Source organism: Gekko japonicus, unplaced genomic scaffold, assembly GCF_001447785.1.
Source record: "Gekko japonicus isolate JY-2015 unplaced genomic scaffold, Gekko_japonicus_V1.1 scaffold62, whole genome shotgun sequence".
In the NCBI taxonomy this organism is placed as follows: domain Eukaryota; kingdom Metazoa; phylum Chordata; class Lepidosauria; order Squamata; family Gekkonidae; genus Gekko; species Gekko japonicus.
In genome coordinates, this window is record NW_015166419.1 from 1,580,944 (window position 1) to 1,599,324 (window position 18,381).

At 48.8% G+C, this 18,381-nt stretch overlaps 1 protein-coding gene across 1 annotated transcript in view; it reads right to left on the reverse strand.

Annotated features, from left to right (window-relative positions):
* Positions 1-16,080, reverse strand: part of SLC30A2 (solute carrier family 30 (zinc transporter), member 2) — a 19,951-nt gene extending 3,871 nt beyond the window's left edge. Inside the window, exons 1-6 of the mRNA XM_015411650.1 lie at positions 16,018-16,080; positions 10,676-10,890; positions 6,422-6,568; positions 4,611-4,764; positions 2,349-2,505; positions 1,470-1,575 (exon numbers count right to left, since the gene is read on the reverse strand). Of these exons, the coding sequence (XP_015267136.1) occupies positions 1,470-1,575; positions 2,349-2,505; positions 4,611-4,764; positions 6,422-6,568; positions 10,676-10,890; positions 16,018-16,073 (835 nt within the window). The 5' untranslated portion in view covers positions 16,074-16,080. The remainder of the gene's footprint in view (positions 1-1,469; positions 1,576-2,348; positions 2,506-4,610; positions 4,765-6,421; positions 6,569-10,675; positions 10,891-16,017) is intronic.
* Positions 16,081-18,381: the final 2,301 nt, after the last annotated feature.

Genomic DNA, 18,381 nt, shown 5'->3' on the forward strand with positions numbered 1-18,381 from the left:
CCCCCACCCCAGACTGTTAGCAAACTTAAGATCTGTGCTCAGAAGTATGATGCTCCTTCACAGGAACAAGGCAATGTTCAAATACATTTTATTTGCAAGGGTTTGCAGGGTTTGCAAGAGTCCCTTCCTGAAATATTCCAGGCCTCCTCTGAATACTTTCAGCTCTCTGGTTTTTTTGTTTTAAAAAAGAGATGTTAACAAGCACTACTTTTGTTCTGAGATACGAAGGACAAACATGGAGGAAATACCCAACTGACCTATACAAGGCAATAGCTGATTCTAGGCTTCCAGCCAAGACTTGCAAGGCATCAAGATAGATGATCAGCCCCTTTTTTTGTTTAAATCATACATCTATCTCAGTAGTTGGCTTTCAGCTTCGGGAACTGACTTTTTTTCCTTTCCTTGGAGCTTCTCCAAAGCCTGAGCCTGTACATCTTCCCGAAAGTGTGTTAGAAGCTTCTAAATCAAGCTGGCTTTTGGTGACCAGGGACAGAGTTACAGTAGTAGTATATTATTACCTAGCCCTAAACTGTCAGGATGGGCTAGAAATGCAACTAAATTAAAGAAGTGCTACCTAATTCATAGAAATATTCCTGGTTACTGGGATGTCTCAGGGCTCAAATGCACTGTACTCTTTCTTTTGTGTGGATTTTAAACAACCCCCTCCCCCCTTTTGCAAGTTCAATTGCCTGGGACTGCTTTCTCAAGAAGGAGAACAGAATCTTTAACTATTAGGCTCCTGCAGGTTTCTCATCAGAAAAAGTCACCCCTGAGCTGCTGTCCCCCACCCCCCACACACACACTGGGGGAAATGAGTGCGGGTGCATGTACGTTTTCCCTGGGGGGGGGTGTATAAAAGCAGCTTGGTGGTGACTTTTTCTAGTGCAAACAGTGACGACCCCAGGTTTTTTTGCCCACTAGGTGAGGATGCATTCTGGCGCCCCCCCCCCCCCCCGCATGCGGGGGGGGGCAGGATCGCTCGAGGGCTTGAGGGGAGGGGGAGGAGACCTGTGCCAGGCTGCAAAAGGAGCTCCAAAGAGACCGCGGGGGGGGGGGCGGCAGAGGGCAAGCGGCACTTTCCTGTCATCCCGGGCTGTTGTTCCCCCCCACCTCCTTCTCTTTCTGTCTGGGGGGCTGCAAAGAGGTGAGTCTCTTCCCGGGGATGGAGCAAGAAGCCAGCAAGGGAGGCTTCCTGTGCAGGGCGAGGAGGGGACGAGGCCGGCCAGAATGGTGCCCTCGTCAAGCCGTTGCCCTAGGCGACAGTCTAAAATGTAATGGGCCAACCCTGAGTGCAAAAGCCACAGAGAAAGCCAAGGTTAAATCCTCCCCTTCCCGACACTGTTCCCCTCTTTTATTAAGTAATCCTGGCAGGTAAGTTTGCACAAGGAAACCATGTCTTGAATATAAACAAGGAAGAAATCTTTCTTCATAGTCCTATGTAATCCCCTTCCACTCATGCAAGGATTTACCTTCCATCAGCACAAGGACCACATCTCGGAGAATGGTCAGTGTTGTTCCAAGGACAAGGACGGAAAACAAGAAAGTGCAGATGGGATCCACGTACTTCAGCTCTGGCTGGAAAGACGTGAACATAAGAGTTGTATAGTGTGGGGACAGCAGTACAACACCTAGCTTGTTGCCGATTACTGAAAAAAGTATTACATGGCTACAGTCATTCCCTTGGTGGTTGGCAGATCAGCTCCATCATGGAACAAACCTATGACCCAAATGCCGGGAGGAAAAACTTATAGGCTCCTACGTGTTATTCCTCATGGGTGTAATGCAGCTCGGGCATGGCTTTATCTAGTGTGAAATGGCAGGGGAGGAAAGGGTTAAATTTCCTGTTCTCCCCCCCCCCCATTGCTCGACCCCTTGATAAAGCAGTCCCAGAGGCCACAGTTGCAAAAGCAAAAGTAACAGTAAGGTCTAGCTGAACTTTCAGGAAAAGGCCTTCCTCAGCATCCACTAGATGAGACTCCAGAACTGAAGATCCCAAGGCCCAATCCTAGGACTTTCCGCACACAAATTGTGCACTGATTGATTGTGGGAGCCAATGCTCCCTCTAAGCTGTGGAGTCTTGTGAGCAAAAACTCTACTTTGTGAGCTGTTGGCATTAAAGTTGTGAGCGAGTGATTTAGCTGCTGCATCAATTAGTTTGCCCTGGAGCCATCCTTCCTGAGCTAAGACAAAAATCTGTGAGCCGGAGACTAAAAAACTGTGAGCTAGCTCACACTAACTCAGCTTAGAGGGAACACTGGTGGGAGCTACTTACGCAATGACAACTCTACATATAGAATAACCACTCTGGCCATAGCCTTCCCCCCAAAAAAGCACAGCTAGGCCCTTACCTTGAAATAGATTATGTAGGCTGCCACCAAGACCCCGATGCTTTGCAGAAGGTCCCCAACAACGTGGATGAATGCAGCTCGGATGCTCGTATTCTGCCCCTCACCATGACTGTGATGGCCATGCCCATGCCCTGACTGGTGAAGGGAGACTCCCATTCTACAGGGATCAAAGCAAACAGTTAGCGGAAAAGAAGCAATGTAGATTCTCAACTCCTCTTGCATCAAGGAGATCCATGTTGCAAGGAGAGCAGCCCTTGTGTCCACTCCTCACCATCACTCCCTCCTTTCGGAGGCACAGGAGTGCCAGAGACCTCATCAACAATAACTCCCCAGAGGCAAAAAATCAATAATCACCAATGCATGAAACTACAGTCTAATTGAGATAAAGGATCATAACAATCACATGCAAATAAGCAGAAATATTCTAAATCATTACAATAATTCCACAAGAGATTACAAGTATATTTACCACAATATGAAATGCAAACTCTATAGGGTTTAAAGCTGACAAGACAACACTTTCAGATGACCATACATTTAAAGGAGGCAGAATGAAGGTAACAGATAAGCCACCTCAGTCTATTATTCTCTTCTCTAAACCTACCGGTACTATAGAATTAAACAGAAGTATAAGTCGAGCCTCCTTCTGATAAAGAACTATCTTGGTATCCATACAATTATAAGGTCTGACTTGATATGAATCAAACCCAGGGCTATTTTTGGGCAGGAACGCACAGGAACGGAGTTCCGGCCGGCTCCCAAGTTGGCCACGCCCAGCAGGAACTCATTAGCATAATAGGCCACACCCAAAAGCAGAAACTCATTAGGATTGGCTACATTAGGGGTGTGTGGCCTAACATGCAAAGGAGTTCCTGCTACAAAAAAAGGCCCTGGGTTTTGACAACAAACAAGGTAAACAGAATAACAAGCAAAAGTTACCACACTTCTGGTAACAAGTGGGTGCGGCCTAATGTGCTAATGAGCTGTGCTGTCAGGGGTGTGGCCAAGTATGCTAATGAGTTCCTGCTGTTGGGTGTGGCCTATTATGCTAATGAGTTCCTGCTGGGCTTTTTCTACAAAAAGAGCCCTGAAAACCAATTATCTATCTTGCTTTATATAGAAATAATGTCTGTCTTCCTTTAAGTGCTGAAGCTCCTTCACATACTAGGCAACACCTGTGGATACAGAGTATTATATCAATGGAGTACCCTTTTGTTTTAGGTAAGAGCGCCAAGCCCGTTTACATGGTGTTCCATTGTGATTTGGATTTTTCCTCAGGCTATTGGGCTCTGTCTCTGTTCCTATAATGGTCATTGTAAGTCCTTTTATGTTTTTTCTCCCCTTTTCTGCATACGAAAATTTGGTAAGATGTTTAACTTCAGTTTGTGTATTGCTTCTGTGGGTTTTATTCTCAGGCACCTTGGTCATTGCACCTTTTAATTTTATCGTTTATGGAAGACAAGATCTTTTGAAAAGGGTTTTACTCCGAAATGGCTCCATTTGCATTGCCATAGAGAGAAGAGATAAACAACTGAAGTGGCATTTTTGTCACCTTCATCATGCCTAAACATTTAGAGAAGAACAAATTTAGACTCCAGCGGCACCTTTAAGCCCAACAAGGGTTTATTCAAGGTAGGAGCTTTTGTGTGCAAGGCACACTTTTTCAAGTAGAATGGAATGGGAGATAAGGTTCAAACTTATAGATGGGCTGAGCAGCAAAATAACATGTAACATGATGAAGATGTTTTAAGACATACAAAAACCGGAATTAAATAAGAAGCTAAGGTTATAAGGTCAACAGTTGTAAAGCAATAAATATGCCAAAGTAAGTCTGAGACTCTCCATTCATTCCCAGAGGGTGGAGGTCGCTTAACAGCATTTTTACTTTCTTTTTCAAGGTGGGAGCAGTGTATGTAAGCCAAACATTCCAATCTCCCTTGTATGACATTCAGTGTTCTAATGTACTATTCTGAAAAAGAAATACACTAAAATACAGAGGATGCATAGTCCCTCTATATGAAAATACATATGTAAGGACACGGTCACACAAAAGAACATCAGAGGGCTGTTACTTAAAGGCCAGCAGGGAAAAGGGGACTTTTCCTTTGATCATGGCCTGATCTGGTTGGTTCCGCTCTTGGTCCTCAAGTCAAAATCTCCAGCAGCCTATCCATGAGTCTTCCATGGCCAGCTGCAAAGGTCACCCTCCCATCAGTCAAGAATCTCCACTTTCTGCAGCTTTTGAAGGTGATTCCTACGCACATGATATTCACTGCCACTGCGCAGGAAGAAGTGATGAGCATCGCTTCCCCATCTATTTCGTACTCCCCCGAGAGCAGCCGCTGGACCGCCAAGTAGACCAAGACACCAGTCACGACCCAGATGGAGAGCACCGACAGCAGGGCTCCCAAAATCTCTGCAGGGGAGAAGTCAGGAAAATTTGCAAACACACAGAGTTCCCCAATATGGAGCCAGGCCACTGGTCTATCAAGGTCAAACTTGTCTACTCTGATTGCTAACGGCTCTCAAATGGAGGACTTTCACATCACCTGTTTCTTCTAGCTGGAGGTGACAGGCATTGAACCTGGGGTCTTCAGCATGACAAGCTAATGCTCTATTGCCGTGATCCCTCCCCCATGTCAGCTGCTGCCATCTGCTCCAAGGAGTTCAAAGGTTATCAAGCAACATAAGGATTGCAGTTTTGAACACAAGCAGACTCGCCACACGGGGAGCCGTATCCTCCTGCCCATGTACAGAAGGCACAGATGCTCTCCTGTATTCTCAATTGCTGCAGCCCTTTCCAGCCCTGGAGTGATCATGATCGTGGAATGATCACAGGATCCATGCAGAGAAACAGCTATGGGGATTGGTGGGCTGGAGTGCAAAGGGAAAAGGGGATGAAACACACACACCCGTCCTCTCATCAGCATCTGTAGAGGAGCTATTTCAACGACTTGCCTTTCATTGCTCCAGCGCCTCACAATCTGTGAGGCTGTTCCTTGGGACAGACCCTGCCAACCCCAGCAATGATCTTTCTGGGTGGTTGGAAAAAGCTGTAGCAATGGAAAGGATGGGGGGGAAAGGATGCCTGCTGAAACACAAAATGGTGGGACACAGCCCGTTGAACATATGAAGATCTGGGCTGATTGTTATGAGGGCACTTTAGTTCTGAGGCTTGGAAGTGGACCCATGGGACCCACTGAGTTGCGAGCATGAGAAGGAAGTACAACATCAAAGTAATGTAACAGAATCACATAACGGGATGAGCTCCCCTCACCACCATCCTGCTGCTCTAGTCAGCATGAGGGCAAAGAGGCACGGGGGGGGGGCAGCTCTCCGGCTTCCTGCGCATATGCACCAGTAGGGCCCCAGGGCTCTTTTTGTAGAAAAAGCCCAGCAGGAACTCATTAGCATAATAGGCCACACCCAACAGCAGAAACTCATTAGCATATTAGGCCACACCCCTGACAGCACAGCTCATTGGCACATTAGGCCACACCCCCATGTTACCAGAAGTGTGCTCATCCAGCCACACCCACCTTTTGCTTCTTATTCTGTTTACCTTGTTTGTTGACAAAACCCAGGGCTTTTCTTGTAGCAGGAACTCCTTTGTATGTTAGGCCACACACCCCTAATGTAGCCAGTCCTAATGAGTTTCTGCTGTTGGGTGTGGCCTATTATGCTAATGAGTTCCTGCTGGGCGTGGCCAACTTGGAAGCCAGCCGGAACTCCATTCCTGTGCGTTCCTGCCCAAAAATACCCCTGCCAGTAGCAGCGTCTTCCAAAAGTCAACAAAAAATGGCAGCTCTTTTGGGGAATCACACCCCAACAGATCGGGCTTTGAAGGTCCCAGCCCATGGGAATCTGGACACATTCATGGACCTTTGGCCAACTACGAGCTAATTTGCAAGGGTGTTCAGGGCAGAATTGGGGTGTGTGTGTGTGTGTGTGTGTGTGTGTGGGAGGGGAGAACAGCAAGAGACAGAATGGCCGAGGTAAGAGCCACATTGTGGAATATGGGATTTCTGCAGAAAGCAAGATCTTCCCCTTAAATCTGATCCATCCAATACTACCTGCTCGATGCCAGCCAAAGTTCATGGTCTTGGTAGCTGGCCGGGATGACACCCAGAGTGAGAAGAGGCTGATCATCATGCTGGCGAAGTCAGTCAGCAGATGGGCTGCATCCGTCATGATGGCCAGGCTGTGGGCAAAGTACCCTCCTGGGGAGAGGCACAGGAAGTGGAAAGAAGCATTATAGACCAATGATGGCTCACGTATCATGAGGCTCTTTGGCTCACATTAGTACCATGAGGCTCCTTCTTCCAACAGCAGGACCCCCTTCTTGCATTGATGGTTATTTCGTAATGCTGTGCAAACGGACAAACAAGATCAGGATCAAGCTACAGTCTTATGCCATTTTAATACTTATTTATTTTTCACATTTATATCCTGCCCATCCCGTAAATGGGCTCAGGGCGCGTTACAACATTTTAATAAATACAATAAAATTTAAAGCACATTAAAACATATAAAATCAGTAGTCATGCTTGCCATAGGGAGAATACAGCCCACTGTAGGTGGGAGATCGCAACCTCGGGGGGGGGATATGTGGACGCCCGCTGCCTCAGTCAAAGGCCTGGCGGAACAGCTCCGTTTTGCAGGCCCTGCGGAATTGCATAAGATCCCGCAGGGCCCTGATCTCAATAGAGAGCATGTTCCACCAGGTGGGGGCCAGGGATCACCAGGAGATGTTGACTCTCAGAGCGTAATGCTCTCTGAGGCGTATATGGGAAGAGGCGGTCCCTTAGGTATGTTGGTCCCAGGCCGTATTAGGCTTTGAAGGTGATTACCAGCACCTTGAAGCAGATCCGGTACTCAACTAGCAGCCAATGGAACTGACAGAGCACATGCCGAATGTGAGCCTGCACAGGCATCGACATCAGCAGGCGCCCCGCCGTATTTTGTACCAGCTGTAATTTCTGGATCGGCTTCAAGGGTAAGCCTGCATAGAGCAAGTTGCAGTAATCAAGCCAGGAAGTGACCACTGCATGGATCACTGTAGCTAAGTCCTGGGGGTAGTGATAGGGCTTCAGTAGCCTGATCTGCCTAAGATGGAAAAATGCAGATCTGGCGACTGCAGCAACCTGGGCCTCCATAGATAAGGAGGTATCCAGTGTTACTCCCAGGCTCTTCACTGACTGGGCCGGCACCAGAGGTGTCCCTTCCAGTGTGGGAAGCCTGGTGCCCACCTCCAAACCCCCACGACCCAGGTACAGGACCTCCGTCTTCGATGGATTTAACATCAATCCACTCTGCCGCAACCATCCAGTAGATAGGGACAAGTTGATGATTTCTTCCAGAGGAGCTCAAATGCACTCCCCGCAAGATTTCACTAGCCAGGAAGGGCATGGGTCAAGGAGGCAAGCAGTGGGCCTCACAGCTGGCAGGGTCCTGTCAACTTCCTCCCAGGTGAGTCGACTGAAGTGGTCCAATAGCAGACCAGAAGACAGACAAGGGGCTTCTAGTTCCTTTACTGTCTCGATTGTGGCCGGGAGGTCCTGGCAGAGTGCCATGATCTTATCTGCAAAGTAGCTCGCAAATGCCTCACAGCCGATTCCCTACTATTTGGTCTGCCCTGAGGCAAAGCCATAAAGGACCAAACAACTCTAAATAATTGGGCTGGGTGCGAGGTCGCAGACACAAAGGAGGCCGCATAGAAATCCTTCTTTGCAGCTTTCACTGCCATCTCATAGGTTTTCATAAGCGCCCTATAAGATGTTCGTGACACTTCGTCACGAGCACGTCGCCACCTTTGCTCTAGCCGTCTTAGCTCCCACTTCATCCTTCGCAGCTCCGTGGTGTACCACTGTGCTGCCTTGGTGCGGGGGCGCAGAGGGCACGGGGGGGGCAATCTCATTGATGGCTTCAGAGTCCTCCACCAGCTCATTCAATAAGATGCCAGGGGGCATTGGATCCCGCAGAGCCACCTGAAGCCACTTAGGGTCCATTTGACACAGCGGAAAGCATAAATGTGCTTGCTGCCTAAACGGGGTGGGCATGGCATGCTCAGCTGGACCGTCAGGGCGAAGTGGTCAGACCATGGGGCTATATCTGTAGTCATCAGATCCACATGTATCCCCATACCCAAAATCAAATCCAGCGTGTGGCCCGCTTGGTGCATGGGAGTCGATATAAACTGGGAGAGTCCCAGTGCCTCCATGGACAACACTAGGTCCCTGGTTTGGTCAGACGCTGCATCATCAGCGTGAACATTGAAATCACCCAGGATCAGGAACCTGGGATATTCCAATGCCCAGCCTGATACAGCATCTAGCAGGTTGGACAGGGTGTCTGCTGGTGCATTAGGCAGTCGGTACACCAGCCAGATAGCCAAACTCTCCTCGACATCACACGCTAGACCTACACATTCAATGCTGGAGACTGTTAGGGCAGTGAGCGACCTGAAGGAACAAAATTCATGGATGAGCAAAGCCATGCCCCCCTCCCCGCCCACAGGTCCACGACTGGTGAAAGACCGAGAACCCAGGTGGAGTATGCTGGTTCAAGGCAACAGTTTCACCATCTCTTACCCAGGTCTTACCCAGGTTACACAGGCCAAGTCTACCCATGACTCCGTGAGATAATCATGGAGCACATCGGTCTTATTACTGATAGACCTGGCATTGAATAACACCAGTGTCAGAGAAGGGTAAGTTTTCCTAGCCCCACAACCAACATCCCTTGGGACGGGACATAGATGAGAAGAAATCTGAGCATTTCCATATCTCTGATTTCTTCCATTCCAATTAAAGGAAGAGCACCTACGCCCACCACTATATCTCCCCCACACCATAATCACTGGTATTCCTGACCAATATTCCCTCTAAGCTGTGGAGTCTCGTGAGTAAAATTCTACTCTGTGAGCTACTGGCATTAAAGTTGTGAGCGAGCAATTTGGCTACTGCGTAAATTAGTTTGCTCTGGAGTCATCCTTCCTGAGCTAAGACAAAGATGTGTGAGCCAGAGGCTAAAAAACTGTGAGCTAGCTCACACTAACTCAGCTTAGAGGGAACACTGTTCCTGACCCCTGCATGGCCCCCCTTCATCAGTGCTGTCCACCCCAACACTCCCCAACAATCAGCAAAGGCTATAACTATAAGCTCTATCTGGCTCATCACCCTTTGTCTCTAAACTAAATACCCTGTATTGCCTTCTCCAGCTAATTAAACTACTGTCTAATTTCCCCACCCTACTGCAGCTAAACCAATTGGGTTGACTAATTAAACAGCTACAATCAGCCTAATCAACTCCAATATAATAAACCAAATTGATTAAAGGAAATCAGTAATCAGTTAATCGGTGGGGGGAATTAGGTTGTGGAAATTATATAAGTCAGTCAAATTACCCTCTTTCTAGCCACCCCACCCCCACCACATTAACATTATAAAATTATCAAATAATTGATTAATTAATACAATATAAAATCAATTTAATCGATTTTGGAAGTGAGGGCACCATTCAACATTCAACCTCCTCCGCTGCATTCCAAGGTAGTATGGTCCTAGGAAGACTGCATCTAATTGTACTTCCACATGGGCAGCTCCCTCTGAGAATGTGCCTACAGATCCAAAAGGGGCTTCCCCTTAAGTTAATAAGTGCATAGACTCATTTACTCTGTTACAAGAGGAGGGCAGAGTAATCCAGCATGACATGCTTCTGTAGAATGACACAGACCGCCCCCCCCTTCCTCCCTCAGCCACCCAAGGACACCCACCCCAGTCCTGCATTCCTATTCTTCCCAAGTGCTCCAGTTCCAGCCACTGCATAAGCATAAACATAAAGTCATCCTTGCACACACTCTTGGATCTTTAACATGGCACATGGATGTGCATTCAGGCACAATATCCTTGGAAAACAAGCATAGTCAGGGATGGAACAATTGAGTGGTGACCAATGTTCCCTCTAAGCTGTGGAGTCTTGTGAGCAAAAATTCTATTTTGTGAGCCACTGGCATTCAAGTTGTGAGCGAGCGATTTGGCTGTTGCATAAATTAGTTTGTTCTGGAGCCCTCCTTCCTGAGCTAAGATGAAAATATGTGAGCTGGAGGCTAAAAAACTGTGAGCTAGCTCACACTAACTCAGCTTAGAGGGAACACTGGTGGTGACTGGAAGTGTTAGAGGATACAGGATGAGCCCTGCTGGATCAAGCCTGGGTTACCTCTGGCCAGGCATCCTCTTTGACTGGCTGCTGTGTCTACTCTGAGCTGAGCATAGCATTGTGGCTACTCCCAAAGAAACTGTGCAGTGTGACAAGCTCTGGTATCTTACCCACAATTTCCCCCGTCATGAAGACCAAGCAGATTGCAGAGGCTATGTAGAGTTTCCTCCGTGCGCTCTCTCTTTCACAGTTGTAGCCATTGCCAGAGGCCCAGTTGGAATGGCAATGCTGGTTTCCTTTCAGGCCCAGCTCAATGGCAGAGAGGTCTGGGACATAGCCAAGCATCGAACCACGGAAACTGCTCCCCGAAATCCCTAAATAAGACCTGAGCCAGGAAGATCATGTTTTTAAAAAACAGTGAATCTCTAAGAAGGAGTTTCTTGGTAACTGATGTTCAGTGACGGACCCAAGCCCCTCCCCCTCAACTGTGCCCTCAATAACCACACACCACATCACTATTTTTATTCAGGCACCACAAGACTCCCATGATTAGAGATCTGCACTGCTTGGCACAAAAAAGCTGCCGCACATAGAACCAGGATAATGCATATTAATATTTCAATCAATATTCTGCGCCAAGAAAACTGTTGCTGCAACCTGCGTAAATTAGGCAAATTAAGCACTTTGCAACATCCAACCCTCCACTAGTTATGGTGAGAACAAGATTTTCCTGATCATGGAAAATCTTATCCAGTAACATCTCCACAGCTTCTTTCACCACGTATTGACTTTGCCACCATATCTTTGCAATCAAGCGGGCTAGAAACTTAGTATGGATCCTATCAGGCCAAGAAGGGTGGGGGAGTTGATTGCGATTGCAAGGGCAAGAGGCTACAAGTCCCATTGCTTTGCAATGGCTGTTGCACTGCTCGTGAAGCCTTGGGAGCAATTTCTATGTAGCAGGAAAACATTGTTGGTTTCCCTTTCAAAGTGGAACAATGGTTATTTAAAGAGGCTGAAGTTGGTTCCTTATTCGCACTTCCTTATTCATTACTTATTTGTGTAGTCATTCAGAAACACTAGGGAGAGTGAGTTGGAAAGCTCTGAACCCCAAAATAAGGTCAGACCACCACGTATCATATACCCCCACATTCACAGGACTCTCCCCTTCGAGGGGACACATTCTGTGTGCTGGTCCAAAGCACGGTTCTGGTGCCAGCTGCTTCAAAGTGCAGTGCCCCTAGGACAATCACACGAGCAGACACTGGGGCCAGGCTGCACCCCAAAATAATCTTTGGACCACCCCAAATAACACATCCCCACGCTCTGGGGACTGGGCCCTGCAAGGTGACATACAGTGATGCCCAGTCCAAACACCGGTTCTGATGCCACAAGCTTCAGTTGCACCAGCTTCAGTTCACAGGGCTTCCCCGAGGCCTGTATTTCAAAGGAGATTTGAATAAGGAAGTGCCCCCTGCACACAAAATGAGGTTTGGAACCCCACACCTCATACACCCCCGTCTTCAGTGGACCCTCCACTTCGAGGGGACATGTTCTATGTGCTGGTCCAAATCACGGTTCTGGTGCCAGCTGCTCCAAAGTGCAGTGCCCCCAGGACAGTCACACAGGCAGACACTGGAGTAAAATGTCCGTCTTTTTTTGGATCCCAGACTTTAGCTGCAAGATGCAAAAAGCACGTTCTTACTTGGGGATTAGCACATCCTCCTTGCACGCACACACACACACACACCCCTAACTTGGATTTTGGCTACTACCCTGAATGCATTTATTAGAGAGTGAGCCCCACTGAACTCATTAGGATTTCCTTCTGAATAACCAGGCTGACACTGTAGGGCACTTTGCCAGTACAAAGAGGTTACACGTTTCGCTTCAATGATGTACCAAATTTTGGCAAGAGTGCAAGGAGCAAGGGTTTGCTCACATACTCACTGGGGGGGGGGGAATCAGAGAAATTACAGAATGGGCACCCTTCCTTCCAACCAGCAGGCTGGAGAACCTGCCAGAATTGTATGGCCAGAAGAAGTGGGTTTGCCAGGTTTTGCCCATCTTCTTGCGATCTCCAGGGGAAGGGACTGGAGGCTGTTTTCTGCTGCAAATGCAGAGAGCTTCAGCAATTAGTTCTGTGCCTATGGCTACTACTAGGGCTCACCACAACCTGACAGGTGCCGTCCCCTTCCTGAGTTGCCACTAGGCTCCACCCACACATCACCGGGCTCCACCCCCAATCTCCTGGGCTCCTCTCCCCATTTCTCAGGATCTCAGGCCCCAGAGACAGCAAAGTAGGGGCATTTGGAGCCACAAGAGAAAGGGACAAACAGCACAGTCCACAAAGGCACTCAAAGGGCTGTACTTGATCAGTCTCTCTGCTTAATTGCACTCTTAAGTGCAGAGCTGGAAACATTCCTAAGAAGTGGCACCCATATTAGACTCACTGCATTTTTTAGGGGGGGGGGAATTCACAGCCAGGCTCATTAGTTCAACACTTTTGTCTAATACTTAAGAAGCTGCATCCAAACACCGCCAGGCACCAGCCCTGCAAAAGGATTCATCTAATTTTTTTAGTTACCATGAATGTTCCTGAACTCCGCTTTGGTGAGTGTATCAACTAAAAGATGATAAGCTGAGGGTTCCTATTGTTTCTAAGCAGACCCTGCAACCTATTTGGTTCTTCCCAGAAGTGGCCCAGACTCCAGGTGTGGTGTGCCATGAAGAAAGGGCAGAGAGGGCAAGAGGCCAACAGGCAGACCTGACCCATGATGAGCATGAGCCACCAGGCCAATCCCCGTTATAAACCGAACTGAAATGATCTGGAAGATCTGGGTTTTAATCCCTTTCAGCCATGGGCTCCCTGGGCCAGTTGTTCTTTCTGAGCGTAACCCATCTTACAGGGCTGTTGTGAAGATACAGTGACAAACAGCTCACTGGAGGAACAGCTGCAGGATAAAAATGAGGCAGCCTCTGGCAGAAGCTAAGCCTGTCTTCTCCCAAACAATTTTACAGCCTGCAGCTCTGGTAAAAAATGACCACCACATTTTACCAGTGAAACTTCAGGATCTCTCAAAGTCTTTTCCCGCCAGTTCTTTGATTGGTGCCACAAGAAAATATGTAATCTTTCCTTAAAATCTGCCTCCATTCCGGAGGACTGGAAGGTAGCTAATGTCACTCCCATCTTTAAAAAGGGTTCCAGAGGAGACCCGGGAAATTACAGGCCAGTCAGTCTGACATTGATACCAGGTAAGTTGGTGGAAACTGTTATTAAGGAGAGAATTAGTAGGCACATTGATGAACAAAAACCTTTGAGGCACACTCAGCATGGGTTCTGTAAGGGAAGATCTTGTCTCACTAACCTGTTAGTGTTTTTTGAAGGAGTGAACAAACATGTGGACAAGGGGGACCCAATAGATGTTGTTTACCTTGACTTCCAGAAAGCTTTTGATAAAGTTCCTCATCAAAGGCTCCTAAGTAAGCTCAATAGGCACGGGATAAAAGGACAAATCCTCTTGTGGATCAAAAACTGGCTAATTAATAGGAAACAGAGAGTGAGTATAAATGGGAAATTTTCTCAGTGGAGGGTGATAAGCAATGGGGTACCACGGGGATCAGTACTCGGTTCGATGCTTTTTAACTTGTTTATTAACAATTTGGAGTTGGGAGTAAGCAGTGAAGTGGCTAAATTTGCAGATGACATGAAGAAGTTGTTCAAGGTGGTGAGAACCAGGGAGGATTGTGAGGCACTCCAAAGGGATCTGTCGAGGATGGGCAAGTGGGCGTCAACATGGCAAATGGGGTTCAATGTGGTCAAGTGCAAAGTGATGCACATTGGAGAAAAAAATCCTAAATATAAATACACATTGATGGGGTCCGAACTGGCAGAGACTGACCAAGAGAGAGATCTTGGAGTCGTAGTAGATAACTCACTGAAAATGTCAAGACGGTGTGCAACTACAATAAAAAAAGGCCAACACTATGCTGAGGATTATTAGGAAGGGTACTGAAAACAAAATGCCCCTGTATCAAAATGCCCCTGTATAAATCAATGGTGCAACCTCATTTGGAATACTGTGTACAGTTCTGGTCACCACACCTTAGAAAGGATATTATAGCATTCGAAAAAGTGCAGAAAAGGGCAACTCGAATGATAAAAGGGTTGGAACACTTTCCCTATGAAGAAAGGTTAAAGTGCTTAGGGCTCTTTAGCTTGGAGAAACGACGGCTGAGGGGTGACATGGTAGAGGTTTATAAGATTATGCATGGGATAGAGCAGGTTGAGAAAGAAGTACTTTTCTCCCTTTCTCACAATGCAAGAACTCGTGGACACTCCATGAAATTGCTGAGCAATCGGGTTAGAACAGATAAAAGGAAGTACTTCTTCACCCAAAGAGTGATTAACACATGGAATTCACTGCCACAGGAGATGGTGGCGGCTACAAACATGGACAGCTTCAAGAGGGAACTGGATAAACATATGGAGCAAAGGTCCATCGGTGGCTATTAGCCACAAGGAATAGAGAGGAACTCACAGGCTGGGGCAAGTGATGTACTGTATTCTTGGTGCTTGGGGGGGGCAACAGTGGGAGGGCTTCTAGTGTCCTGGCCCCACTGCTGGACCTTCTGATGGCACCTGGTATTTTTGGCCACTGTGTGACAGAGTGTTGGACTGGATGGGCCATCGTCCTGATCCAACATTGGCTTCTCTTATGTTCTTAAGAACAAATATCTATATTTTAACTGAGCTGCTGTTGTCTACCCAGGTCTCATCCACAATCCACCACCCATGATCACCAATTCAGTGAGAGACCCAGGCCATTCAAGAGGATAAGGCTGGGGTGTGTGTGTCTACCTTTCAGACATATTTTGAGCCACCTTTCCCACCAAGTTAAAGGATATTAAAGTTATTCGGTAGAGCTTCATCACTCTTTGGCCATGCAATGGTTTAGCCCCCACCCCGCTGCCATTTTAGGCTTCCTCACCTTTAACAGAGGCAGGATGAGCAGCCATTAAACCAACTGAGCTTCTTTCCTTCCTGCCAGTTCATGTGAGGAAAAGCTTCACCTACTAGACTACTGAGGGGGGGGGGAACCTTCTTCCACTCACCAGTCCTCCAGGGGGGGGGGGGAGGTTAAGCAGAGAGACACCCACGCTTTCCGCATGTTAGTACATGGGAGGGGGGCACAACAACCCTGCCTCCCAAAATCGGTGCGAGAAGCAGCTTGGGCTGCTAGTCAGCTCCAGGCCGGGACATTTACTCGGGAACAAACCTGTCAAACGCAGAGGGGCTTACTCCGGAGTAAACTTGCACAAACTCGGGCTACACAGCTGGAAGCCGGTGGGCCTCAGTTGGGCTTCCTTCCGAGTAAGCATATAGGCTCAGATTGGAAGAGCAACAGCTGGGAAGCACTGGCCGGCAGCCCTGGAGTTGGGGGTGGTGGTGGTGAGAGGAGCGTTGCTATGGGGCTCCGGGGTGGGGTGGGGGATGCCTGAGCCTGCCCACCTGGTTTCCGCCCCTTCCAGGAGGTGGCGCTTTTCTCCCGCGTCGCTCGGCTCCATTCTCCTCGGGCGGCAGGCAGGCAGGTGTGCGCCGAGCCCTCCCCTCGAGCCCCCCGCTTCCCCGGCTCTTCTCGGCGTCCGCTCGTTCCTCCGGCTCGAGGGGAGCGGCGCTCGGCGCTGGCTTCTTATCTCGCTCCGGCAGCAGCCCGTGTGGAAACGCCGCGGACGTGCGCAAAGGCCAGGCGCCCGCCGGCCGCTAGTCCCGGCTGCAAAGTTTGCAAGTTGCGGACCGCGTGAGGGGCTCGCTCTCCCCGCCTGCCCGCCGCCCTGAATCCCAGCTCGCCGCTTCTGAGGGGGCGGCCCCGGAGGAAGGGCCTCTCCCCGTCCTGCGTTAGCATCCCTTTGCCTGAAAAACGCTGATCCCCGCGAGCGGCTCCCCCCACCCCGGGAGATCGTTCGCAGGAGGCTTTCTTCTACCCACGGAGGCGCCCTGATAATGTACAAAACAGATAATCGCAGAGCCTGCGCACCGGGGCATGACCTACAACGCTCTGTGATTCCGTCCCATATCTTTTCACCGCAGGAAGCAGTGTAGTATAGTGTTTAAACTTTGGGTCTTCAGAAGACCTGGATTTCAATCCTCACTCTTGACATGAAGCTCTCTCGATGCCCCCCCCCTTTCTCTCTGTCATATTATACACACATCCAAACAGCCCAAAGGCCTGAGGAGGGGAATACTGGGGTACAGATGACCCAGGTTCAAGTCTGCCTTCAGCCATGAAGCTCAGTGGGTGACCTTAAGCCATCTCTCAACCTAACCTCTTCCTCACAGGGTTGTTGGTGAGGATAAAATGGGGAAGGGAGAACCAGGTACAACACTCTGAGCTGCTCAGAGGAATGGGGAGGGGATAAACATGAGATAGATGATAGGCCTGCAATTCAGTCCCAACCCAGACCCCTAAAACTCTCTGGGTGAGCTTGAGACAATATTCTGTCCACATGAGGTGTTACTGATATAGTGCCCTCAGTGTGTGTGTGTAATGTCATGTCTGGTGCCTCCCAGGAGACTCACAGCCTGAAATTTGACATAAGGGGAGGGCTGGAGAGAAGCCACTCTTGAAGGGTTGTTATAAAATGGAGGAGTGGAGAATCATGTACAGAACCTTAACTCCTGGAAAGAAGGGTGGTTTTTTTTTTAAAAATGTGACCCATAAATGGGTGAGCAGGGGTGCAAATTATAATTTGATAATAGATTGTGTGTGTCTGTCTGTGTGTGTGTGTGTGGTTATTCTCCATGTTACACGGACCCGAAAATTCTAACTATAAATACACGTTGATGGGGTCCGAAGATGGCGGGGGGCCTCATCTGGCCTCCCACGGGCCGCAGCACTCCAGTGCTGGCCCAGGGAGGTGGCAGGGGGGCTCTTCTGCCCTCCCACGGGCTGCAGTGCTCCCGCGCTGGCCTGTGGAGGCAGCGGGGGGGGGCGCAGTGCGGGGAGCTGGGGGCGGGGCTTCTGCCACCGCCATTTGTTCTGGTGCCTGGGCTCCCGGAGCGGCGCTCTGGCCCCCAAAGACCCCTGCCATTTTTTAAGAAAACACATAAATGAGTTCTGGAGGCCACCATCTTTGAAGGTGGCAGCAGTTGCCTTTTGGAGCCTGATATCTCCTCAGTTATGGTACCAAGGGGATCATAGCATCTCACCCAAGGTTTCAAGAGCAATAAAGATGCTTTCAGTGTTGCAGTGACACCAGAGAGAGAGAGAGAGAGGGAGAGAGAGAGAGATTGGATTTATACCCTGCTCTTCACTATCCGAAGGAGTCTCAGAGTGGCTTACAATTGCCTTTCCCTTCCCTTCCCCGCAACAAACACCCTGTGAGGTTGGTGGGACTGAGAGAGCTCTCTCAAGAACTGCTCATGAGATAACAGCTCTGAAAGAACTTGTAACTGGCCCAAGATCACACCAGTAGTTGCATGTGGAGGAGTGGGGAATCAAACCTGGTTCTCCCAGATTACAGTCTGTGCTCCTAACCCCTTTCTACATCCAGGTAATATTTTTAAAGGTATCATATATTATTCTACCAAAATAATCGCTGAGTCGTATGTGTGTGAGTTCACTGCAGTGCTGCACTAATTAATAAAGAAAGAAGAAGATTGTGAAGTGTTCAGTTTTATAGGATGATGAGGTGAGACCCCTAGGTGCAGTGCCCCTCTTGGGCAGCCTGATGTGGTGGGCCAGCCGGTGCGGACAGGCCAGCCGGTGCCACTTGCAGCCACCCAACCCTGGAAAGACTAATCAGCCTGGATCTCTTTGCCAGACTCCAGCCAGCTGCCAGCGTGGATGTTCTGCTGCAGGAGGAAGACCCAGCA